Source organism: Budorcas taxicolor, chromosome 20 (genome assembly GCF_023091745.1).
Source record: "Budorcas taxicolor isolate Tak-1 chromosome 20, Takin1.1, whole genome shotgun sequence".
Lineage (NCBI taxonomy): Eukaryota > Metazoa > Chordata > Mammalia > Artiodactyla > Bovidae > Budorcas > Budorcas taxicolor.
The window spans coordinates 42748261-42775555 of NC_068929.1; the positions used below are offsets into that span (position 1 = coordinate 42748261).

The 27295-nt window shown below is 41.5% G+C and overlaps 1 protein-coding gene across 1 annotated transcript in view; it reads right to left on the reverse strand.

The window, feature by feature from the left end:
* The window catches only part of RAI14 (retinoic acid induced 14), a 131524-nt gene that overhangs the window by 23328 nt on the left and 80901 nt on the right, over positions 1-27295 (reverse strand). Inside the window, exon 3 of the mRNA XM_052659144.1 lies at positions 9567-9655. Within this exon, the coding sequence (XP_052515104.1) occupies positions 9567-9655 (89 nt within the window). The remainder of the gene's footprint in view (positions 1-9566; positions 9656-27295) is intronic.

The following is a 27295-nucleotide window of genomic DNA, read 5'->3' on the forward strand; positions in this document are numbered from 1 at the left end:
TCCCTTCAAAAAATGTGATGCCAACGTGAGACTCTCTGACGTTTCTGTGCTCAGATAACTTTAGTAAATTCTACCCCACGGTCAGAGGCAAACCTCATGGCAAGCTACAGTCCACGAGGTTGCAAGAGAGCTGGACACGACTTAGCGACTGAACAACATTACGCCCAGTGCCCTCCCCTGCATTACCCTAGCGGGCCTACAGAACATGTGTGGGTGAGGGGCTTAGGGACAGCCTTGGTGTGGCTACCAGGCTTCCACTCTCGGGCCCTAGAGAATTGCTCTTTGCTTAGCCTGGATCCTCTTCTTCTAGGATAACCATGCAGCTTGCCCGCTTACCTGCCTGATGCCACTGAAACCTGCTTCTTGATGAGACCTTTCCTGATCTCACCACTTAAAATTCCTCCCCCACTCCTTTCATCCCTTTGCTTCATTTCTTTGTCCTTCATAGCACTCAGCACCTTCAACCTTCCCTTCTCACCTGACTCCCCTCTCCTCCTACACACAAACACACATTTATGTAGTCAACTATTCTTCCTTTCCCTCTAGAATATAAAGTTTGTATCCCAAGTGCCTATGTGTGCTAAGTCACTTCAGTTGTGTCTGACTTTTTGCAACCCTATGGACTGTAGCCTGACAGGCTCCTCTGTCCATGGGATTCTCCAGGCAAGAGTACTGGGGTGGGTTGCCATTTCCTCCTCCAGGGGACTTTCCAAGCCTGGGGATCAAAGCAGCATCTCTTACATCTCCTGCATTGGCAGATGGGTTCTTTACCCCTAGCACCACCTGAGAAGCCTAAATAAAGACCGAAGAAACAGCATGTGTGTGCTAATACAGACCAGGCTCTCGATACATACTTGTTAATCTGAATTAGAGAGTCTGTCCATTATGAATGTCTGAGAAGGGGGACTAGGGGGCAGGGAACCAAACTCCTAAATCCTGCATTTGTAAACTGATCAAGATACCGCCAATGTAACGCCTGTAAGCAACCCACACTTAAAGCTTGTTTCTCAGCCTTAGCATCAGTGAAATTCAAAGCTATGGAAGGTGGCTCTATGTACCATAGGGTGATGAGTAGCATCTGACCACTATCAACTGAATGTCCAGATGGGACAAGCAGAAATGTCCCCAGACATTGCCAAACATCCCTTGGATAGGTGGGAATCACATAACCCAGTTGAGAATCCCTGGCTTAGAGGAACAACTTCTTTTATATGGTGATCTGGTCTCCAAATATCATTTCTCTGTTCTGAATTAGTCCTTATAACACTGACCTGAAATCCACTAATTATTAAAGAATCATATAGCTAGGAAATACCGTATTTAAAATTAGAAGGTTTTAGGACCACAGTGAGCTGCCTAAAAGCATGTATAAGATTAAAAAATCAGATACCTTCTTTGCTGAGAAGCTGCACAGAGATTTTAAGGGTATGCATAGCAGGAGCTGGTTGGGGGAGGTAGAACACTCCATTTGACCTCTACCCAAATGGATGAGGATGAAGATAAGGAAATAAGGCAATGAGATCTTTGGAAGTAGGAAGACAAGTATCTTCTTTTCCCCTTCCTCCTTTTACCACAGGAGACCTCTTTTCAGGAGGTATAACACACAATAGTGAGTTTGCTTCAACTACGAATTGAGCTTTGGTGGGTTAGCCAAGCCCTCGACCATCATTTCTATCAGTGTTTCTAAGGAGGAGCACATTCTGTGTTTTAAACAAATGCCTTACAGATGAACTTTTGGAACCCATCCTGATTGTAAGTAGAAGACTGTTTATGTCGTGTATGCAATGCATTAACTTTTGTCTATCTTGTAGACAAAAGCTCTTCTAATACATAAATAGCATCCACTGAAAAAAGGCACAGTTCTCCAAAGACAAGAGGGTAGGGAGATTTAAACAACCATCATAAAATAAATAACAGGCCTTCATTTTCAGTGCAAGTGTTCAAGTCATACCTGAAAGTAAGCACTGTGTTTCTACAGAAGCAACACTCTTATTCCTTGGCCCTGTGATGGGTTTCCCTAACCAGGAGCACAAAAGCATCTTTCACTTAAAAGAGTCTCTAAATTCAAACGATGCATCAGTCCCTGGACAACATTACCCTGGAGTAAGATGTCTCTCACAGATACCATTAAAACAAAATTCTCTTTCCAAATGCAAAATTTTCTGGAGAGAATATATTTGTGACAAAACTTCATTGTAACCAGCCCCCACATAAGACTGGCCCCCATTTGGCTGTGGATCTGCCTGGAATATCAGAAAGCAATTTCCCTATAGGAAAATAACAAGTACAACCCTAATTCAAGTGCATTTCAGCAGAATTCTGCCTGTGAGTGAAGACCCCAGTGCTACTCGTAAGTCAAGTGTCAGAGGCTATTCCAGGTGGTTTAAGAATCCTGCTATTCAAAGAGTCTAAGCAGGATGGCCCAGACACGGAGCACCATCCCCCAGGCTAACCTGGACATTAACCACTTACTTGATGATTTCAGACTGCTACGGAAACAGAGCAGAACTCACTCACAGAGTGGAGGGATTACTGATGGGACTAAGAACACAGTCTTCAAGTGCAGGTGACAAATGTTTAAGCTGATGAAGTTGTAGGAGACAAAGACAAGGCAAACTAACACCCAAAGGTTGAAGTTTGAGAAATCATAGCTTCAGATCGTAATATGGAAATGTTTAGAAAAACAAAGAGAACTAAAAGATACTCAACCAGATATGTTTGCAATATCTACTTAAGAACCAGAGTTTCAAAATGCTGAATATAAACAATGAAAGAAAGTGTCAGCCGCTCAGTCATGTCTGACCCTGTGGACTGTAGTCCGCCAGGCTCCTCTCCCCATGGGATTTTCCAGGCAAGCTACTGGAGTGGCTTGCCATTTCCTCCTCCAGGGGATCCTCCCGACTCAGGGATCAAAGCTGGGTCTCCCGCATTGCAGGCAGATTCTTTACTGTCTGAGCCGCCAGGGAAGCCCAATAATAAACAATGATATAACAATAAAAGTAGTATTAACAATAAAATATTAACAATAAACATAGTAATTAATTTGATTTTTATTTACAACTTTAAATATATTTAAACATTGTTCTTAGAAATGCTTATCTTTACAACAAGTTTTCAATCACTGAAGCATAAATCTATTCACCTAGTTATAGTTCCAGGGGAGAGATCAGAGTATGACAGATGTATTTCTCTTTTTAAACATATTTTATTAGAAAGAATAGATACATGTATATGTAAACTAAATCACTTTGTTGTACACCTGAAACAAACATGACACGTTAATCAACTATGCTCCAATATAAATATTTTTTAAAAAAGAAAAAAATCCACAACCTTGTAAATAAACTCTATGCCAATAAAGAATAATAAAATTTTGTATCTTTTTTTATTGAAGTATATATAGTTGATTTATAATATTGTATTAGTTTCCAGTGTAAAGTGATTCAGTTGTGTGTGTGTGTATATATATATATATATATATACACACACATACAAATACCACACACACACAGAAAAATTTCTAATAACCATTCTTACTATTAGAGTTTTGAAATTATCCCTTAATCTCTACAAAGTAGATCTGCATAGTGATTTACATTGATTCAAAGGGTGTTTTGTTTTTTTTGTTTTGCACCTGCATGTATACATCATTTGAAATCTTTTTATGGCCAGATTATGTTGATCACTGTATATAGCTGGCCCTTCAGACATGCATACATGTGCACAACCAGCAAGTAAAGAACTATAATCATGCAATCAGTTTTTGGCTTGCCTTTATTCCAAATTAAATATGAAATACTTAATGGACTACAGCCTGCCATTACATTTTAAATGGCCCATTCTCTCAAGTACTTGAGTTTTAAGACAGAACTGTTCTTGGCTAGAATATGTGAGCTAGATTGGAATTATATGTGAGCTAGATTAAGGGCATAATAGAATGGAGGGCCACCCAGAAACCCAAACAAAAGCTAAGCCAATACCAGAAACCCTAGAAAGAAGAAGGGTTCTCTAGTGTCTCCCTCCTCAAGCCTCTGTGCATTATGGTATCTCCATATTCCATAGCTCAGTTCTCACTCTCCTAAGACTCTCTTCTATGAGAAAAGAAGTTTTGTGTGCAAAGGGATCAAGGAAAACTTAAGATATGGGAGTGTGACAAATCACACATCATTCTTCAATTTCTGTTTACACTTCCTTCTACGGCAAAACATTCTATACATTTTTTAAAACATTTATTTATTTGGTTGCGCCGTGTCTTAGTTGTGGCACATGGGAAAATTTCAGTTGTGGCATTTGAACTCTTACTTGTGGCATGTGATAAGATCTAGCTCCCTGATCCTATGAAACCCAGGTCCCCTGCATTGGGAGCATGGAATCTCGGCCACTGGACCACAAAGTAAATCCCCCTCCTATATTATTAAACTGGACAATTTGCTGCTCTGCCCAGAATTCCCAGCTTCCTTCGAAGGCAGGAGTGGCCACAGATCACTCTGTGTCCAGTGAGATCTGAGTGTACGCCACTTCATGAGCTGGGCTTTCCCTTCTGCCAGCTGGGACTGGGATGTGGATGCGGTGGGGGAGACCCCCTGGACTGTTAGGACCAAGGCAATACCCTGGATGGTGGAGTAACAAGTCTGGGTAAGAGTCCTCAGTGTGGAGCTGAGTGGCCATAGCAAATTGGGAGTTTTAACTGAAAGAGAGAAAAGTCTATCTTGTTTAAGCTACCGGGTCACATTGTGTCAAATGCATACACTTGCTAAAAAAGAAAGCCTGAAAGTTAATGCTTCAGACAAGCACTTGATAATAAACAGAAGATTCTTTGGTCTTCTTCAATCTTCTGTTAATGCTCTGTTTAATCCTATCTTATCTTCCTGGGTGCTAATTACAGGCATTCCCCCCCACCCCCGACCAAAAACTGCCTAGAAGTCTGGGAGAAATGATTCATTTCTAAAGTAACAGAATGCTACTTCCCTTCCTAAATCAGTGAAGAACAGGAGCAAACACAAAGGCTCTGTTTAGAGTCTGCACTGTGAGCTTAGGTGCAGACTTTCCCAGCTGACTGCTATCGTTATGTCTATGGTGGTGTTTGGCAAATAGGTGATAAGGAATGGGGTGTGTGTGTTTAGTTGCTAAGTTGTGTCTGACTGTTTTGTGACCCCATGAACTGCAGCCCACCAGGCTCCTCTGTCCATGTGACTTTCCAGGCAAGAATACCGGAGTGGGCTGCCATTTCCCGCTCCAGGGGATCTTCCTGACTCAGGGATTGAACCTGTGTCTCCTGCATTGCATGCAGATTCTTTACTGCTGAGCCACCAGGGAAGCCAAGGAATCGGGGGAACCCCACAAACCAAAAACATGAGTCAAGAGTTTCTGCCAGTTTGGGGATGTCTTTTTCTGATTTGTACTATGAGAGTGTTTGGCTTGGTGATAATCACAGCTTTTTTTTTTTTTTAAAGATGTGAAACATTTTCAAAACCTGATGTGCAAAAGAGACTGGGCGCTAGGATGTTCACATGTATCCTCTCACTCAAGCCTTCAAAGCCATCTAAAATGATGATAATTGAGATGTGCTGGGCTTTCCTGATGGCTCAGACAGTAAAGAAACTGCAATGCAGGAGACTCAAGTGCAATCCCTGGGTCGGGAAGATGCCCTGGAGAAGGAAATGGCAACTCACTCCAGTATTCTTGCCTGAAGAATCCCATGAACAGTGGAGCCTGGCAGGTTACAGTCCATGGGGTCGCAAAGAGTTGGACACGACTGAGTGACTAACACTTTCACACTATTGGTACCACACACAAGGCTTTATCTACTGACAGTATTCCGCTCCTGAGATTGTTTGTAAAGCATTTATGAAAAGTCTGTGGTCAGACTTCCAAACATTTGATATGGAAGGATAGTTGATAAAGAAATAGATACTAAAATCCCTTTGCTTCTGAACTTAAATCCAGTCACCAGTTTAAGAAGTAGGGAACTGTACCAAGTTAACCGTCCTGTACACTTTGTGGATATAAAGAATTAAAAGGGTCAGTGTAATGATATATTTTGAAAGCAGGATTTTTTCTGAAACTCTGCAGGGCAGTTGGATTTATGGTAACAGATTTTCATGTGAGTTCTCACTGGGTATTAGAATTGAAGATAACTGGATCTTAGCAATAATATAGCAACACTTCAGATAGGTTGACTGAAAAGACAGCATCTATGAGTTGACTTTGAGAGTCCCTTGGACAGCAAGGAGATCAAACCAGTCAATCCTAAAGGAAATCAACCCTGAATATTCAGTGGAAGGACTGATGCTGAAGCTAAAGCTCCACTACTTTGGAGCTTTATGATGAGGAGATGAGATAAGAAGACTCATTGGAAAAGACCCTGATGATTGAACATAGAAGGCAGGAGGAGAAGGGGACGACAGACGATGAGATGGTTGGATGGAATCACCGACTTGACGGACATGAGTTTGAGCAAACTCTAGGAGATAGTGAAGGACAGGGAAGCCTGGTGTGCTGCAGTCCATAGGGCCGCAAAAAGCTGGACACAACTTAGTGACTGAGCCATTTAATTCATCCTTTCATCAAATGTTTTGGGCTAATGACAACCACTAAAGCACAGTGACTAATGTCCTTGCCATTCCTTTGGATTCTGACTTGCATTCTTGAGAAGGAGAGAAAGGAGTGGGTGTTACAGCCAACAGGAAGGATATGAGCAGTAAAGGCCATCACATTTATCTTGTTCACTGTAACAGGAAAAACTCTGAGAAGTGTTGTTCTAGATAACACAACAGATTTTCCATGTACTTTTACCCATGCCGCTTTTCCTTCTTTTGTTCCCGGGTTCTGTTTGCATGCTTTCAAGAAATCATGAGAAGTCAGTGCCTCACTCAGACTAAAGCAAAACAATAAGCCCAAGGACCAGAGTGTTGACCTCATTGTTAGAAATGAGAGAAAAGTGACAGGCAGCTCGAGACATTTCCAATTCACAGGATGTCTGGAAGATGTTCTGGGGCTGCCAAGTGCTATGGATTCTACCAGTTTCAATCACAGTTGAAAGAAATGGGCTGTGACACTTTCCACTAACCAGCCCAGAGAAGAGTCCAGGACAGGAGGATGGGTCTGCAGTTTCCCCTCCAGCTTGTTTTTAGTTCATTTTTTTTGGGGGGGGCATGCCTTGTGGCATGTGGGATGTTAGTTCCCTGACCAGGGATTGAACTTGTGCCCCCCTGTAGTGGAAGCACGGAGTCTTAACTATTGGACCGCCAGGGAAGTCCTCCCCTCCAGCTTCTTGGAGAGCACTGTCATCTCCACTGGCAAGGAAGAGGGAACTGCGCTGGGGTGCCCAGGTCTCACTGCATGACTCCCCAGGCTTTCAGGAAATAAGTGAGGGCTCTGGTAGTAAATACAAGCTCTATCCACATGGTATTAGACAGCCACAAAAACTATGCTTCTTAAGAGTTTTTAGTACAGGAAATGATCAAGGTAATCTTTTTTTTTTTTTTAATGGCAGGATTTAGAGTTTATTATATAATGTGATCTCAACTACGTAAAACTGTACCAGGAAAATCTGGTAGGAAATACAGCAAAACAGTAAAAAAATTTTTTTTTCTTGGAGTAGAACCACTGGTTATCTTCTTGGTAGTTTTCTTTATTTCCCAAATTTTATACAATGAACATGTATTAAACATTTTTTTCCCTTTAATAAAAACATGGGGGAGCGATATTCAGTTATGATGGAAATAATGAGACTCCTATCTAATCTATTTTTTAACATCAAATTCAGTTAAACAAAATTATATTACAGCTCAAATTTATTCACACTAAACAAACTTTTTTAGATTATGATTTTCTTAAAGAAATCCCATCTACTTAAGAGGACACATCTCATCAAGGGGATGGTAGCCACTCTTGCTGCTTGATATGTATGTGGTATAACTTTAAAAGTAGTAACAATAAACTTTAAAAACAAAATAACTGGATCTTGGTATTAAAGATGTTTTTAATTAGCAATATAAATTAGTGTTCCCTTTAAGGGAGTCACTTAGAGAAAGCATTCTTTCTTCTGCTGGTATTATAATAATTTGTGTTCAGTTGTGTCTGACTCTTGGAGACCCCGTGGACTGTAGCCTGCCAGGCTCCTTTGTCCGTGGAATTTTCCAGGCAAGCATAATGGAATGGGTTGTCATTTCCTTGTCCAGGGGATCTTCCTGTCCCGTGGATCAAACCTGCATTTCGTATGTCTCCTACATTGGCAGGCAAGTTCTTTACCACGAGTGTCACCTGGAGTATTGCCATTTCTCAAAATATTTTTTTGGAGCTTCCTGTGGCACTGCTCTGGAAAATCATTCTGTTACTTCCATCACTCCCTATTTTTAACCAAAAATGGTTTTACCAGATTGACACCTTCTCTACCTGACTTGACTTTAAGTGGCTCTTCATCGGTCATAAAAAAACAAGTCTATTCTCGAAGAATAAATATTCCCAGACCCTGATATTATTTTTTAAGTGCCACAGACTTCATGAAAACAAGTCTGAAACATGAGTTTCCCGGCCATATTTTGAGTAATAATTGTATTTTCGTAACACTTGACCAATTTGCCCCCAAGATGACTACTTGGAGGTGTCAGTGTCTTCAGGTGGGAAGCAAAAGGGATCCATCACAGATTAATGCAAAGCCTCAATAAAGACTACAGAACAGACTAATCTTATATTCCAGTAAAAACCAACAAAAGCCTATTAGAAGGCAAAGATTTTCAAGTACAATAGAGAAATGAAAAGCCACCAGTACTTGCTACCTTTCGGTGTGGACAACAAGGGGCAGAAACTCAGGCTGGCAACCCAGGGACTCCTTCCTATAATACAATGTTCATAAAAGACAAGACTACACTTCCTTTGCTATCTGACTTGATCATCACTTATCAACACTGGCTTCACGTTAGAATCAGCTGGGAGCCTCGCAGAAGTACCAACTGGCTGGAAACGTTCAGACATTCTGAATCTTGGAAGACAGAGCTGGGATATATATGCGTGGGGTTGTCTGTAGGTGTGTGTTTGTGTGTGTGCTGTTTATTCTTTCCCTTCTTCTCCTTTCCCCCTTTAAGCTCTTTCACCCTTCCTCCCCTCCAGTTCCTAGGTGATTCAGATGCACTAAAACACAGTAAGGGGTGCAGACCATGGGCAGCTAATCCACATGAAGATCCTGCCTTCTGTCCACAGAACCCACCTCAGCTAGTTGATGAAATGAGCACCTAAACAATTCCCTCCATCCATCACTTTGTACCATGATTCTTAAGAACAAAAACTGGGGGAGAGAATTTGGTCCATATATATCATCTTAGAAAATAAAAATTTTAAATGGGAGATAAGAAGCATAGTCTCTAGTTGACTAAACATATAAGATGAAAACACTTGTAAAGGCCCAAATAATGAAACCATGTCAGAGCCTAGTCATTGGAGGAGATTCTGTGTTTTTCTTTTGGTTGATCTGTATAGACTGTAAATTTTCCGCAAGGAATACATATCATTTCTGTGATACCTACTTTTCTGCTGGCCTGTTGACTTAAGAGAAAAAGATTACATACCAGCAGTATCTTGGGCTGTCACATCCACGCCGTGTGTAACCATGACCCTGAGGCATTCCACGTGTCCTTTTGTAGCAGCAAGATGAAAACTGGAAAAGAAGTAACACAATCTCCTTAAGATTGCCACTCTTTATAGACTTACCCGGACCATGTTTTTGCCTCTTGTGTATACTATCTCTCACTTAAGCTCCAAACCACCTCATGAGTAGGTCTTACTTTGTTCTCATTTCAAAAAGGAGAAAACAGAGGCTTGAAGTGGTCTGATAATTCGCTCATTGATACTTTTTATTAAGTAATGGATTAGGAGCTAGATCTTAGGTCTTCCCATGTAAAGATAGGCTTGAAAAAAGTAAAATTCAATGACATTTCTTACCCCTTTAGGAAAAAATAACCAGAGTCCCAACTTGATTCAATTCCTAAATATATAAGTAATTTACCAACTTTTTTCTGTTTTCCAGTGTTTTTAACAAAGCCATTATTTTTAAGCAATGCACTCTCTGAAGGCAAATTTGTCCAAGTCAAACAATGATCAGGGTTCTTGGACAGCATCAATATCAAATCCATTGTTTTCGTCCTAGCAGATAACAATAGTTATCTGTAGTTGTACACAACTACACAACTTTTTTTACATGGCTAATGTGTGCCAAGCATCTTATTACCCACTTTAGTACATTAGCTCTTTTCATTCTCATAAAAGCCTTTTTAAACTTTTTAAAAAAATTTTTGGCCATGTCAAGCAGCATGTTAGAGTTCTTAGTTCCCTGACCAGAGACCAAACTTGTGCCCTGTGCATTGGAAGCAGGGAGTTTTAACCACTGGACCACCAGGGGATTCACCATAAAAGCCTTTTGACGTGAGTCCTAACACCATCTCCATTAGTTGGCAGGAGTCTACACTCAGGTGCAAACAGCATTAAAGGAAGCCCACAGTTAGGCATTGGAACTCAATGACACTTGAGGGTACAAACCTCGCTCAGCATGTTTAGACTTATCATTAGAAACAGAAAATATCCTTATAACACAGGAAGCTCAGCTCAGTTCTCGGTGATGAACTAGATAGGTGGGATGGAAGTGAGGGTCAAGAGGGAGGAGATATATGTACACATATAGGTGATTCACTTTGTTTACAGCAGAAACTAACACAATGCTGTAATGCAATTATACTCCAATAAAAATAAATATTTTAAAAAAGAGACAACATCCAATGCCATACGTATCCTCCCCGCAGATCCCAGGGGTGAAGGGCACTTCCACGGGCAGAAGGAAAGCAGAATTCCACTGAGCAGCCCCCTGCCTTGAGAAGGAAGTTAATGCACCTCTGAGCTCTCCAACTGCCTCAGACCTGTCTTAGGGAGTTACCTTCTCAGGATACTTGGTGTCTGTAACTCTGAATTAATGCCCAGGTAATATTTTTCCATAGCACAGGATCTGTCACTGGGGCCCATGGTCACACCCAAGTAACAAATCCAAGAGCTAAACTGATTCAAACTCAAGTGAGCTTGACCCCACACCTCTGCTCTGGAGAACCGGGCTGACTGAGGGTTGGCAGGTCGGCAAATAGGGTTATATCCGTTCTGGTTGCAGGTCAGCCATACGTCAGCTATGTATCTCTGGGAAGTCAGTTTAAGCTCTCAGAGCCTAAATTTCCTTCACTGTAAAGTGTGTGGATAGACTCAGATGCTTTCTAATGTTCCCTCCAGCTCTTACACTCTATCATTTTAGCTTCCCTGGCTCTGATCACATTGACCATTTCTTCATTTGTGCAGCAACTTATGTGTAATATTTCTTCAAAGTCAAAATCTACTTTATAGTAGATTTACACATTTTGTGTAATGTTTACACATTACAGTGAAGCTTTGATCATATGGAATGACTCGGGAACATGTGACTTGTTTGAATGAAATTTCTGATTAAATACTGCTTAACCAAAAGAACCACACCAAAAGGCAGGACAATGAACAATAACATCGTTTTCAGCATTGTTGGGGTAACTTAATTTTACAATTAGTAAACTTCATCTTTAAACAGTGAATCATTTAATCACAGTGAAAGGTTTCTAAAATTTCCCCACCTTTAATAACAGTGTTGGCGCTAGTGGTAAAGAACCTGTCTGCCAACACAGCAGACATAAGAAACATGGGTTTGATCTCTACATCGGGAGAATCCCTTGGAGGAGGGCATGGCAACGCACTCTAGTATTCTTGACTGGAGAATCCCATGGACAGAGGAGCCTGGCGGGCCATAGTCCATAGGGTCACAGAGTCTGGACACAAGTGAAGTGACTTAGCATTCATGCACGTGCAGTAACAGTGTCCATTACATAATTTAACTGCTCTTGAGGACATGAAACCACTAAGAGACTCAATTATTGAACTCTGCTTTCAAGGCGATGGATCTAAATAGCTCAGATTATTAAGCCCTAATATTTATTAATATTTATCTTCTTTTCTTAATGACTGTGTGCTTGCTTCTAAGCTGTTCACTCTGCTATATCCTATGACCAGGGGAGAACTCAATCAAAATGCTCTGGACAAGGCAGCCAAATCTTTTGCTGAAGATGAAAATACCAGGAATAGAAATTAGCACACTCACATGCACACACACACACACATGCAAACGTATAGATACAGAACTTTGGACTGAAGTTTAACATATGGACTTCCGCTGTGGCTAAGCTGGTAAAGAATCTGCCTGCAATGTGGAAGACCTGGGTTCAATCCCTGGGTTGGAAAGATCCCCTGGAGAAGGGAAAGTTTACCCACTCCAGTATTCTGGCCTGGAGAATTCAATGGGCTGTATAGTCCATGGGGTCACAGAGTTGGTCGTGACTGAGTGACTTTCACTTTCACTCTAACATATTTAAGCTGCTGCTGCTGCTGCTAAGTCGCCTCAGTCGTGTCCGACTCTGTGCAACCCCATAGACGGCAGCCCACCAGGCTCCCCTGTCCCTGGGATTCTTCAGGCAAGAACACTGGAGTGGGTTGCCATTTCCTTCTCCAATGCATGAAAGTGAAAAGTGAAAGTGAAGTCGCTTAGTCATGTCCAACTCTTCGGGACCCCATGGACTGCAGCCTTCCAAGGTTCCTCCATCCATGGGATTTGCCAGGCAAGAGGACTGGAGTGGGGGTGCCATTGCCTTCTCCATATTTAAGCTACACATGTCATAATTGTATAGTTTGCTAAAACTTCTCAAGTGGAACATGTCCCTTCCGCTTTCATACTGAAGAAACACAATGTGGCCAGAGACCCAAAATCCCTCCTGTATCTCCTCTTAGCACCCCAGAAGATCTCCATGTGCCCCTTCTAGTTGCTAACTCCTTTCTCCCCGTGATAACTATTTTTCTACTCTAAGACTTCCTGGATTTCCTCAGCATGCATGCTCAGTTGCTCAGGCATGCCCAGCTCTTTTGTGACTCCACGGACTGTAGCCCACCAGGCTCCTCTGTCCATGGAATCTTCCAGGCAAGAATACTGGAGTGGGTTGGGTAGCTATTTCCTCCTCCAGGGGATCTTCCTGACCCAGGAATCGAACTCACATCTCCCGCATTGCGGGCGGATTCTTTACCGCCGAGTCATAGGGGAAGCCCTGTATTTTCTCTGGATTGCACACTGTATTTACAGGGCATTGAACTTCCAGACACACGTGACAATGAACCACTTGTGTAAGACCACTCCTGCATGCTGATAAATGTGCTCTGATGAATGTGACATGGTATTCTATGGATGGCTTGGCAGTTGTATAATTTTCAGCATCATATTTGAAAGGTCAGTGGTCATTATAAGTAAAGAGAAGTGAGGTGTTAGGAAGTTAGGCTCATTATCCAATCCAATTTTCTTAGACATTGCTTTTTAAAATGAAACTGTTATAGCAATCCATCTTTGATGGCTATAACACATTGCATTGAGGAGTCCAGTTAATTAAGGTTTCACTGCATGTGTTTTAATAAATTGTGTGCATGTGATTTTGTTTTGCCATCTCTCTTCAGAGTTTAGATCACGAAGAGACTTTTCCCTTTATTTTGGGATATCTCCAATTATTCTTCTGCAGAACACTGTGTTCTGATGAAAAAATAAAATGAGTCTTTTCCCAATTCATTTTATCCTCATACATTTTACCTGAGACTTCAGCACTCATTGTTCTTACAGAGAAAATGAACTAGTATAAAGATAAATAATTATAAACAGCCAATCATCCATATATAATGATAGATATTCATGCTGGTATTTTTATACTGCAGAATCTCATATTTTTAGCTAATCAAATCATTCTTAGTTGATGTAATTCAACTAACTAAACCAGCATTTCAAGGTGTTTCTGAAAGGAGACTCATTTCCAGGTGTTTATTGTGGATGTCACATAAAAATTGTTCTTAAGGATCTCATTTATCATATCTTTTCATCTCTGAATTTTTCTACACATACTTAAAAGACGGAGAAGGCAATGGCACCTCACTCCAGTACTCTTGCCTGGAAAATCCAATGGACAGAGGAGCCTGGTTGGCTGCAGTCCATGGCGTCGCGAAGAGTCGGATACGACTGAGCGACTTAACTTTCACTTTTCTGCACTGGAGAAGGAAATGGCAACCCACTCCAGTGTTCTTGCCTGGAGAATCCCAGGGATGGGGTCGCACAGTCGGACACGACCGAAGCGACTTGGCAGCAGCATACTTAAAAGATAAGCACTTTACAAAGTAGAAATAATAATGCGATGAAATCTTTTGTATCCAACAACCTTGTTTCATGTATGCCCTTACTAACCATTATTATTTTGAAGCAAATCTCATGTCATATCATTTCATTCTTAAATATTTCAATGTATTTCTAAAATAAAATGGTTCTTAATGAAAATGTAATAACATCATCACAACTTAAAATTTAGTAATTTTTCAATAATGCCAAATATTTAGGCATTGAATATTTCCAATTGTTTCATAAATATTATCATTTTTGAATAGTTTGTGGGAATCAAAATCCAAAAAAGGTCAACATATTGAGATCTGGTTGATGTCTAATAATGTTCCCTTTTTCTTTTTCAGTTCTTGCAATTTGTTTTATGAAAAAGCCATGCATTTGGGCCTGTAGAATTTCCAGTATCCAGATTTTTCTGCATCTCCCTCCCCATAGTATTTAACATGTTTCTCTTGCCTCTACCTGTTCTGTAAACTTGTAGCTAGGTTTAGAGGCTTGGTTTGATACAGGCTCAGTTTTTGGCAAAGCAGCTTTATGAGTGGTATCATGTACTTTCACTGAAGACATGTAATGTCTAGCTGGCTCCGTTTAGTGATGTTAGCAACCACCGATAATCACTACTTGGAGTCATCCTTTGATTTGTGGTTTGTCAAGTGGTGACATTCTAATCCATGATTTTTTTCTTATTCAATAGCTGGAATTCTTCTAGAGAAAAGAAAAAATTCCCTTGATGACAATTTAGTTTTCCAGAAATATAGTTCATACAGGAAAAAGAAGCATCTGATCTTTTACTTTAATGAAAGTCTTCTTAAGAACAAGTTGGTTGCCTGGTGTCTTCTAAAGGAGACCAGTGTGGTGTGAGAAGACTAATGTATGTAAGTTAAATAGACATGTGTATGATAGCCAATCAGTTCTCCAGATTTTTTGATAAACAAATTTAAGCATTTTCACCACTGTACATCCCCATATTTAATACTACAATAAATGCATGTCAAACCCACTGCCAAAAATATTTCAACTCTGCATGTAATTGAGTTGACTGTTTAAGATATTTGGGCATGGTGACTAAAATGCTTTGATGGGAGAATGTGTCAAATCACCTTAATTGCACAGAATACGATAAGTGACTTCAAAAGGATTTTTGGATATAGTGTTAAGGCCGAAGTATGAGCCAGTTTAGGTTTAAGACACCCCACTCCAAGGATAAGAAAAACAGTGTTCAGTCTAGAACATGATGCAAAGAAGAAATGCTATAATTCAGATTTTAAATTGTAGATTTGTTCTTGATAAAATAACCAACACCCCATCTACAACACATATGGGCACACACATGGCTGTACATATTACAGCCATGTTCTAAAACTGGGGAAGTCTTTAAAAGTTCTATGAGCATATGCTGTGAAATAACAAGGCCTCTTCATCTTCAACACCATATACTACATTTTACACTCTATATAAATACAGTACACTATTCTTTGTAATACATACTATATATGCTATTTTATACTATCTTCTATCATTTAAAAATATGTGGGCTAGCTTTAGAAAGAGAAAATATAAAATAAGAAAGAATAACTACCAAGACATATAGTTATTTGGTATTTATTGATCACTGTGATTAAATACTCTGATACTTATAGGGTATCCCTTTATTTAATAATACATCCAAAAATCATTTTACTACCTAATTTGGGATAAAATGTCTATAACCTGAGTTTGCTGAATCAATTATCACATCAAAGAACAACCCAAATGATCAGTATACTGATTTAGCTTTGCCTTGTTCTTAAGGAAGCCGTATAAATGCAGAAGAAATAAGGTACAAAGGAGACAATTAGATGACTCTTGTCAGCAAGTCCCTCACAGCAACACCACTTATACTTTCAGTCCTTACACCTTATACTTTCAGTCAGTTACCTTACACCTGAAGAGCAACAAATGACCAACAAGTGGAGCTGCGTCACTTGGTCAATTCTCCCCCAGCTGCTGGAAGAGAAAGCCCCGTCTTCCCTCTCCCACTCTCCCAGCTCTGTGCCTAGAAGCAGCTCTTAATCCAGCTCCTCAGCCATTACACAGAAGGGTGTATTCTATGCTATTCTTCTGTGTGTACTGAACTCAGATATCCAGTCATTATAAGGTTTTAACTTCAGAAAATCTGGTCCTTATTCCAAACACCCAAGATTTTGAAAAATCAGACAAAACTTCCAAACTTTAGAGCTTTATTACAGCTTAGAGGCAGGACAAATGTGTAGCCAGATGAGAAAGTATAACAAGAAGCAGGATATTGGGAAGGCAATACACATAATCTTTAAGGGCTCAGGCTAACTGGGTTTGAATCTGCGCTCCACCGCTTATTAACATTGAGTGCTCTTGGGCAAGTGTTCTCTGTATCCCAGTTTCCACATCTGTAAAATGGGCTGTGAGGAATGAATGAGATATATGTAAAAAGTGCTTAGCAAAATGTGAAGCATGGATACATATCCAAAGAAATGCCACCAATTATCAGAGCCTCATCAACACAAGGCAAGGAACAGAGATGGACACATTTTGCTTAATAAAAGGATTTGTCTCAATGTTCAGAAAAGACAGACTAACAGCAATTAGGTCAGAACCATCACTGCTTAAGAAATGAAGAAAGAAATACTGTTTTTTGGGTATATGCTACTCAGCACTCTATTGTGATTTAAATGGAAAGGAGATCCAAAAAAGAAGGGCTATGTGCATACACGTTACTTATTCACTTTGCTATACAGTATAAACTGACACAGCAATGTAAAAGAAGTATATTAAAATAAAAAAATAAAATAAAAATTAAAAAAAAAAGAAAGGAGGAGGAGGAGAAAAGCAAGAAGAAAATCAAGGGGGCCTGGGAGGGAGGTTCCAGAGGGAGGGGATCTATGTATACTTATGGCTGATTCGTCTTGCTGTATGTCAGAAACCAACACGATGTTATAAAGCAATTATCTTCCAATTTTTAAAAAAAGTGAAAAAAAAAAGAACAGCAAGAAAGACAAGAGTTACAGACAGTCATTGATGACAAAAACAAAACAAAACACAACACCACCAAAAATGAAAAACCATCTGGGATCAGCCTGGTCTAATTAATGCTCACACTTGAGCTGCTAAGTAAGATTCAGGCACCTTCCAGAAGTGACAATCCCCAAAGCAGGGTGTGGCAGCAACAAGTTATTAGCATTTAGCCTCTCAATAGCATTTAGCCTCCACCTGAGTAACTTTTTATAAGGTGTGGAGAGTTGGGTTCGCTTGGGTGGGAAACATGGTTAGTCATTCACAGAACCCGGATCTGTAAATGACAGTGAGTGGTTTCCTTTCTTATGCAGTGCCCGATACACTCAGGCATCCTCAGGGCAGCAGTCCCGGTGACTGGTGGGTGCTGGTCTGGGCTGCAGGTGGCATCTGTGGTGTTACCTCAGGCTTAAGGAGCAGATGGCACCCCGAGTCAGCACACAACTACTGAAGATCCTGGTTGGTGGCCTCTAACAGCCTGTACCCTGGAGAGCTGATAAAAGAACACACCTCTAGGTAAAGACAGTTTGCACACTTGGGTGAGGTGGGTAGAAGTACTCGGCTGAAGAACAGCCCCCCTCACCCCAAAACAGAGGCTGCTCTTGACAAAGTTAATCCCAGGGCATTGGAACTAATTTGAGCATGGAATCATTTCTATAGTTGTCTATTTGTATAAACCACTATAGCTAAATATATTAATTCATTTACATATTTACCATAGTAGGGTATTTATGTGCCTGACACTGTCCTAAGCACTGAGAAACACATGGTGAATAAAGAAGCCTTCACAGATCTCAGCTTTTAACAGGAAGACTAAAGATAAACCAGTGGTTCTTCACTGGGGGTGATTCTGCCCCACCCAGGGGACATTTGGCAACACCTGGACACAGCTGTGATTATTATTCACAGGGTGGGGGTGGTACCTAATGTATAATGACCAGGAAGGAAAGGGACGGGACTAGTCATTCAGTCACGTACGACTCTTTGTGACCCCACGGGCTAGAGCCTGCTAGCCTCCTCTGTCCATGGGATTCTCCAGGCAAGAATACTAGAGTGGGTTGCCATTCCCTTCTCTAAGGGATCTTCCCGACCCAGGGATTGAACCCACGTCTCCTGCTTGGCAGGCAGATTCTTTACCACTGAGCCACCAAGGAAAGAACAGAGATGCTGCTATAACATCCTACAGCGCACAGGATAGCGCCCCAAAACAAACAATTCTCTGACTAGTCTAAAATGTGAATTGTACCAACATGTCAAAATGTCAATAGTGCCCAGGTTGAGAAACTGTGACAAACTATTCAAAACAAATGCCTGATGCTGAGATATAATCCTATGAAAACAAATTAAATAAAGACTTAAGAAACAGCATGGGCAGATTCCAAACTTTTTATTTTATGGTATGTGAATTCTGCACTCTAAAATGCTCAATTCAGTTGTTTTTAGTATATTCATAAAGTTGTGCAACCAATGTCACTATCTAATTCCAGAATATTTTCATCAACTTAAAAAAGAAAATTCATACCCACTAATATTCACTTCCCATCCTATGCCTGCCCTTGGCCATCACTAATCTACTTTATCTATGGATTTGCTTATTCTGGACATTTCATCAAGATGGAGTCATATGCTATGAGATTTTTTGTGTGTTTGTGTTCTCATGTTTGGCCTCTTTTCGAGGCTCACCCATGTGTAGCACATACCAGTATGATATTCCTTCCACTGAGCAGATATATCACATTGTGTTTATTCATTCATTGGTTATGGACATATGGGTTGTTTCTACTTTTGGGTTATTTTGAATAAGGCTGCTAAAACATCTGTGTACAAGGGTTTATGTAGACACCTGTTTTCGGTTCTATTGGGTACAGACCTAGGAGTGTAATTGCTGAACCATACGGTAACTATGTTAAAGTCTTTAACGAAATGCGAGACTACTTTCTAGAGCACCATTTTACATCCCCAGCAACATGAGGGCTCTAATTTGTCCACATCCTAGCCAAGACTTGTCTGGCAAATTTTAATTTGAGAGATGAGAATTTTAATTACACTTAAATTTCCCACAGAAGAAACACTTAAGTCTTTCTTAATGAAGCCTTTGAGGTAGTTATTGTAACTAATTATCAGCTGAAATTTCTCCTTAGAGGAATAGAAACGTGAAGGCAAAACGAAATCAGAACATCCCTGGGCTTTGTCTCTGCAGGCTTTTACACCTAATTAAAAAGTGGGGCCTTTCCTTTTAAAGACAAGAAATGTCACTCAAGCGTCGATAGGAATATATTTTATGAGAGAGTCTATTGGCTTATCTCTTCATTTAAAGAGGTCAAGAACTCCATGGAGGAGGGAGGGGTATAAAAACCTTATCCATCTGTCCAACCCCAGGCCCAGTGACAGGGACACTCATCACTGCCCAGGGATACAGCAGGGTGGCCGTCCAGATCCCAGTACAGCTGAAGTGACACCATTTCAGCAGCCTGAACCTTGGATGCTCACAGGGTGATCCATGGACCAGGAGCTGTTAGACATGTAGGCTCTCAGGCGCCACCCAGCATCACTGATTCGAAAGCTGTATTTACAAGTTTCCCAGCTGATCCCCAAGTACGTGACTGCTTTCAAAATGCTGCTCTAAACAGAGGGGGAGTTCAGAACTTCGCACCATCTTTTCCACCAAGGCATCCATTGTTTCAAACTTCTTTTGAAAACATAATCCCTTAGCCTTGAAAGCAATCTTGTGGATTTGCTCCACAAGAAAGGAATCGATGCTGTTTTAAGTTTCATTATAATAGGCCATGTTTAGCTTTCTTGCAAAAAAAACTCAGCTGGGCCCTTCAACAGAGGGGTAACTAAAGGGCACAAACAGAGTGGCCTGAAGATTTACTTCATGCTCCTTTGATCCCTTTGCTGCTTACTGATATTTGGAATTTCTCTGCTTTTGTCACTTGGAAAGTTCCCAAGGTTTCTGCGCTTAAGAGTTTTATGATTCCCCATCCCGCCCAGAACCCACCAACCACTCTTTCCTCTCCCTCCTCCCTCCCTCCCACTCCCAAGAGAAGACCAAGAAGACCTGGAGAGCCCAGAACAACAGCTGGGTGGCAGCCCAAAGGTACAGAAGGGGAACAGCAGGAAAAAAACGAGTAGCCCAGGAGGCTGAAATACCACGGCTGGGTCTGCTGCCTTGTTATCATGGTTGAGGTACTAACTTCACTTCTCTCGCCTCTAAATCATATTTGAGCAACTTAAAAAAAAAAAAAAAAAACACACAGCAGCATCAACAAAAATAGCAGGATTTCTCTGGCAGTACAGTGGATAAGAATCCGCCTGCCAGTGCAGGGGACATGGGTTCTATCCCTGGTCCAGGAAGATTCCACCTGCCCTGGAGCAACTAAGTCTGCACTCTGCAAATACCAAGCCCTTGTGCCTAGAACCTGTGCTTCACACCAAATAAAGCCACTGCAATGAGTAGCCAAAGCCCGCACACAGCGACAAAGACCCAGAGCAGCAAAAAATAAAAATAAATAAAAATTAAAAAAAATATTTTTAAAAGCTGCTTATCTGTTGAAATACCATGCCCTGTAACTCATTACATCCCCCAACAAGGCTCTGGAAAGAATAACTGTCATCATCCCATTTTACAGAGGAGGAAGCCGAGGCACAGAGAAGTCCAGTGAACTTGCACAAAGTCCCAGAACCAGTAAGTAGGGGAGCCTGAATTCTGACCTTGGTGTTCTGCCTGCAGAGTAGGCCCTTCATCACCACACTGAGAAACCACAGTACTTGTTAGATCTGCATGCAAACTATGAAACACCACATGATACAACTTACTGGCTATGCCGCTCTTAAAGAAACAAAGTTTAAATTAAAATAACTAGAAATATTTGGCCAAGAGGCAAATACAGGCTTCTTACTGGGGCAGATGAGGGTTGCCCGTGGTCTCAAATGAAAAGGAATGTATCCAACTGCCACAGCACACAGAGCCCAAAACAGAGGCTTCATTTCCTTCAAAATCACTCAACAAGTTGTGCAAACTTTCTCCAATTCAAAACCTCGGGACAAGGCCACAGTATCCTTCAAGGTCCTTAACCCAAAGGGGATCTGAAACTGCTGCTATTCAAAAGCCTGTGAAGGCCATGAAGGTTCCTTCTATCTTGCAGAGCTATTACCAGCACAATTCTTTTGGTTCCTGTTTGCCAGCTGAACCATATATTTGGAGGAGACACAAACTCGCACGGCTACTTTCAGAAGACTTGGATTGTTAACGCATGTTCATTCACAGATTTCACTCAAACTCTTTCTTGAGTGAAGGATTTCACCCCAACTCTTTCTTTCTTTACAAGCAACCTAACTCCCAATCCCAAAAGAGCTGGCCAGCTGAGTGAGGTCAGGAATGTAACAGGCTGGCCACCACCAGCAACTCTCTAGTCCTGTCCACTGTTTCTGCAACCAATTTTTTACTCCCCAAGTCAAGCTATAGAAAATAACCATACACCAAACCCTACTAGCACCATCAGACACACCCAGAATTCCAGCAAGTTAGAAGATTGAGAAGAATAAACTGGTCTAACATTTCACTTCATAAAGTCAGTGAGGCTCAGAGAGGTTGAAAGTAGCGAAAGCGTCAGTCGCTCAGTCGTTCCTGTCTGACTCTTTGTGACCCTGTGGACTGTAGCCCGCCAGGCCCCTCTGTCCATGGAAGTCAGATTCCTTTGCCCATGGAACTCTCCAGGCAAGAATACTGAAGTGGGTTATCATTCCCTTCTCCAGGGATCTTCCTGACCCAGGGATCAAACCCAGGTCTCCTGTACTGCAGGTGAATTCTCTACCATTTTCTGAGCCACCAGGGAAGAGAGGTTAGGGAAACGTGGAAAAGATCAGGACTTGAGTTCACTGCCCTCACCCTATTAGCAGTTCCTCCCTGCTAAGCCCACATCTCCCTTCTTTCTTTTTAAAGCTCTTTATTTCCAAGAGAGGAGTAACAGTGGTCAGTGAGACTCAGAAATACTTCACAATAATAACCAATGTTTCCTTTTATTATTTATATTATAATTTCACAATAATAAAGCTTTTCAGAGTTGGACTATAAAGAAAGCTGTGCACCAAAGAATTAATGCTTTTGAACTGTGCTGTTGGAGAAGACTCTTCAGAGTCCCTTGGACTGCAAGGAGATCCAATCAGTCCATCCTAAAGGAAATCAGTCCTGAATATTCATTGGAGGGACTGATGCAGATCCTCTGGCCACCTGATGTGAAGAACTGACTCCTTGGAAAAGACCCTGATGCTGGGAAAGATTGAAGGCGGGAGAAGGGGACGACAGAGGATGAGATGGGTAGATGGTATCACCGACTCGATGGACATGAGCTTGAGTAAGCTCCAGGAGCTGGTGATGGACGGGGAAGCCTGGTATGCTGTGGTCCATGGGGTCGCAAAGAGTCAGACATGACTGAGCGACTGAACTGAACTGAGAACATCAGCATTTCCCCCAAACTGTCTGTACTTTACCTGCATTCCTTTTGTAAGGCATCTTTCTGGAGGGGGAAAACATATTAGATCATATGAATAAGGGAAATGAAGTATTTGGAATTAGGATTTAATCCAAATTCTTCCAGTGGCCCACGAGGTTCTATATGAGGGGCTACTGGCTCCCACTGTGATCGCATCTTCTAGTTGATTCCCTGTTTGCTGGGCACACCAAACACCCTCCTACCTCAGGGCATCTGCCCAGCTGTTCCCTCCACCAGGACAGTTCTAGAAAAGTGCATGGCTTGTACCTCATTTCAATTTAGGAATCTGCTCAAATGAAGGTTTCTGCTCAGAGAGGCCTTTCTTAACCAGGTTTATTCATAGTGGCCCCTAGCTGCTTCTTTTTTTTTTTCAGTGCACCTGACATTACGTTAAAGAGGCATGTGATCATTGTCTGACTGCCCTGTTAGAATATACCTTCCATGATGGCAGAGGTTTTGTCTAGCCTATTGTAATTTTCCTAGCAGAGGGAAGTGATCTGGGGTGAGGCATGGGGGTAATGCACGTTTTAGTTTTGAATTTGTCTTTTCTATCTGAAGTTTCTATTTTGTGTTTCACTAAACCAAGGCACGGGCTTCCCTGGTGGCTCAGCGGTAAAGAATTTGCCTACCAACGCAGGAGACTCAATTTCAATCCCTGGGTTGGGAAGATGCCCTGGAGAAGGGAATGGCAACCCATTCCAGTACTCCTGCCTGGGAAATCCCATGGACTGAGCAGCCTGGGAGGTCACAGTCCATGGGGTCACAAAGAGGACTTAGTGACTAAAAAAACAACAAACCAAGGTACACCTATCAACTGGCATGACCATGTTTTTTTCAGGTGGTAAGTTCTTAAGAGAGAAGCTGTGTTATGTGTTATGTTATTAACTTTGCTTCCCAACATCATATCATATAGTGTGTTCCCTGGACAAGCTAAGACTTTAGCATCACGGGGGAGCTTGTCAGAAATACAGATTCTTAGGATCTTGCTCAGAATCAGGGAAGAAGCCTAGCAATCTGTTTCAACAAGCCCCCTAGGTGATTCTGAAACATGTCCAATTTTTAGGACCACTAGCATTGTAGGCAGAAGCAGGGACTAAAAGTCAGCATTCTTTGGTTTTGGTCTCAATTTAGCAATCTCCAAGTATGAGACAATAAAGTCACCCACATTCGTCAGCTTCAGTTCACTCACCTGGTCCATATGACCATGGAAGCCCTTTACAGCTCTCAAGTCTGTGATTCCAACCCAGCCTACCAAGTGTTTCATGGGACTTACTTGCTGCAACGCCTAAATTTTAATGAGGTCATTGAGCTCAAATGAGGCTTTTGCTGCTGCTGCTAAGTTGCTTCAGTCGTGTCCGACTCTGTGCGACCCCAGAGACGGCAACCCACCAGGCTCCCCCGTCCCTGGGATTCTCCAGGCAAGAACACTGGAGTGGGTTGCCATTTCCTTCTCCAATGCATGAAAGTGAAAAGTCAAAGTGAAGTTGCTCAGTCGTGTCTGACTCTTAGCGACTCCATGGACTGCAGCCCACCAGGCTCCTCCCTCCATGGGATTTGCCAGGCAAGAGTACTGGAGTGGGGTGCCACTGCCTTCTCCGAAATGAGGCTTAGCATACATTAAATATTTCAGTGGGACAAACCTTAATCCTTAGACCAGGATTTCCGTTTCAGATTATAATCTGAAGGAAAGGAAGGCATCCCTGTCTAATACCTTCTAGTCAAAAAAGCCTTGAAAAACTATTCTCCTCTTGTAGCAGGGATCAACTCCATGGGCCAAGAGAAATCGCCTCAAGCAGAGAAGTAGTAGGCCTGCCTGTGTTTCAGCTATTTCAAAGGCAGGTGCAGCAGCGACTCTGATCACTGCTTCTATCAGTAACTGAGGTAGCAGACAGTTTGAAAAATGGAAACACTGATTGCCTTCTCCTGGTAAACATTTCAGGTAGATATAGTAAAAGGTGACTGGCATAAAATAAATAAAGACAGTAAAAACAGGATTATTGTTATTAAGTGCCCATAATGTGCTAATAGAGTCAGCCAAGCTTCTTCTCAGGACAGAGGTCTCCTAGTGACAGGAGGAGGAGACGCTAAAATGAAAGATCACATACCCAGAGCTAAGAAACCCCGAGACACTTAAGCTGAACATTAGCTCTTTTTCTTCAGGACTGTTTGGTTTCACAAATGCAATCTGAAAGTAGCACTTAGGAAGTATGAAATTTTCTTTAGGGCAAATGATTTGTCTCTTGTATTCATGATCAATGCAAACAAATAGAGGAAAACAATAGAATGGGAAAGACTAGAGATCTCTTCAAGAAAATCAGAGATACCAAGGGAACATTTCATGAAAAGATGGGCTTGATAAAGGACAGAAATGTTATGGACCTAACAGAAGCAGAAGATGACCCAGATAACCACAACGGTGTGATCACTCACCTAGAGCCAGACATCCTGGAATGTGAAGTCAAATGGGCCTTAGAAAGCATCACTATGAACAAAGCTAGTGGAGGTGATGAATTCCAGTTGAGCTCTTTCAAATCCTGAAAGATGATGCTGTGAAAGTGTTGCACTCAATATGCCAGTAAATTTGGAAAACTCAGCAGTGGCTACAGGACTGGAAAAGGTCAGTTTTCATTCCAATCCCAAAGAAAGGCAATGGCAAAGAATGTTCAAACTACCACACAATTGCACTCATCTCACATGCTAGCAGGGTAATGCTCAAAATTCTCCAAGCCAGGCTTCAACAATACGTGAACCGTGAACCTCCAAATGTTCAAGCTGGATTTAGAGAAGGCAGAGGAACCAGAGATTGAATTGCCAACATCTGCTGGATCATCAAAAAAGCAAGAGAATACCAGAAAAAAAATCCCCTTATGCTTTATTGATTAAGCCAAAGCCTTTGACTGTGTAGATCATAACTGTAGAAAGTTCTTCAAGAGATGGGAATACCAGACCACTTTACCTGCCTTCTAAGAAATCTGTATGCAAGAAGCAACAGTTAGAACTGGACATGGAACAAAAGACTGGTTCCAAATTGGGAAAGTAGTACGTCAAGGCTGTATATTGTCTCCCTGCTTATTTAACTTATATGCAGAGTATATCATGTGAAGTGCCGGGCTGGATGAAGCACAAACTGGAATCAGATTGCTGGGAGAAATATCAATAACCTCAGATACGCAAATGATACCACCCTTAAGCCAGAAAGTGAAGAAGAACTAAAGAGCCTCTTGATGAAAGTGAAAGAGGAGAGTGAAAAAACTGGTTTAAAACTCAACATTCAAAGAACTAAGATCATGGCATCCAGTCCCATCACTTCATGGCAAATAGGTGGGGAAACAATGGAAACAGTGACAGACTTAATTTTCTTGGGCTCCAAAATCCAAAATAAAGTGACAGACTTTATTTTCTTGGGCTCCAAAATCACTGCAGATGGTGATTGCAGCCATGAAATTAAAAGATGCTTGCTCCTTTGGAGGAAAAGCTATGACCAACTTGGACAGCATATTAAGAAGTAGAGACATTATTACTTTGCCAACAAATGTCCATCAAGTCAAAGCTACGATTTTTCCAGTAGTCATGTATGGATGTGAGAGTTGGACTATAAAGAAAGCTGAGCACCGAAGAATTGATGCTTTTGAACTGTGGTGTTGGAGAAGACTCTTCAGAGTCCCTTGGACTGCAAGGAGATGCAACCAGTCAATCCTAAATATTCATTGGAAGGACTGATGCTGAAGCTGAAACTCCAATCCTTTGGCCACCTGATGTGAAGAACTGACTCATTTGAAAAGACCCTGAATGCTGGGAAAGACTGAAGGCAGGAGGAGAAGGGGACAACACAGGATGAGATGGTTGGATGGCATCACTGACTCAATGGACATGAGTTTGAGCAAGCTCCAGGAGTTGGTGATGGTCAGGGAAGTCTGGTGTGCTGCAGTCCATGGGGTCACAAAGAGTCAGACTGAGTAACTGAACTGAACTGATTCATGACTCCCAGACTCTATTACCCAGAATGGGTGATTTGTACCAATTTCCAAACCTTTCTGACCCATACTTTTCTCTTCACAAATTACTCCAGGGTGATTGAGAGCATCAGATGAGAAATACTGGAGGAAGCTGACATGATCTTTCTAATGGGTGAAAGATCAACTATCTGTTGACTGAAGGACACATATGAAAGCCCCCAGCCCAGTGTTGGGTACTCAATATTAACATGACAAATAACAATTGTTAGTTGTGTAAGATAAGTACAGAAGTAAACAAGACCCATCAAGTTCTAGGTGGTTTAAGAGAGGTAGTGGTTGAGGTCAAGCTCACCTCTGTTGGAAATTAAAGACTTTATGAAAGAGGGCAAACTGGACCTTGAATGACTCTGCAGCCTGTATGGTGGTGGTGGTGGCCTTTTGTAAAGTGTCACTTTCAGGGATGCAGGCAAGGAAGCAGGAGTATTTCTAAAGGACAGGCATGTGTTGAGTGATGTCATGTGCCTCAACCCTTGAACTGTCTGGTGGCTGCCAGCGTGAGAACC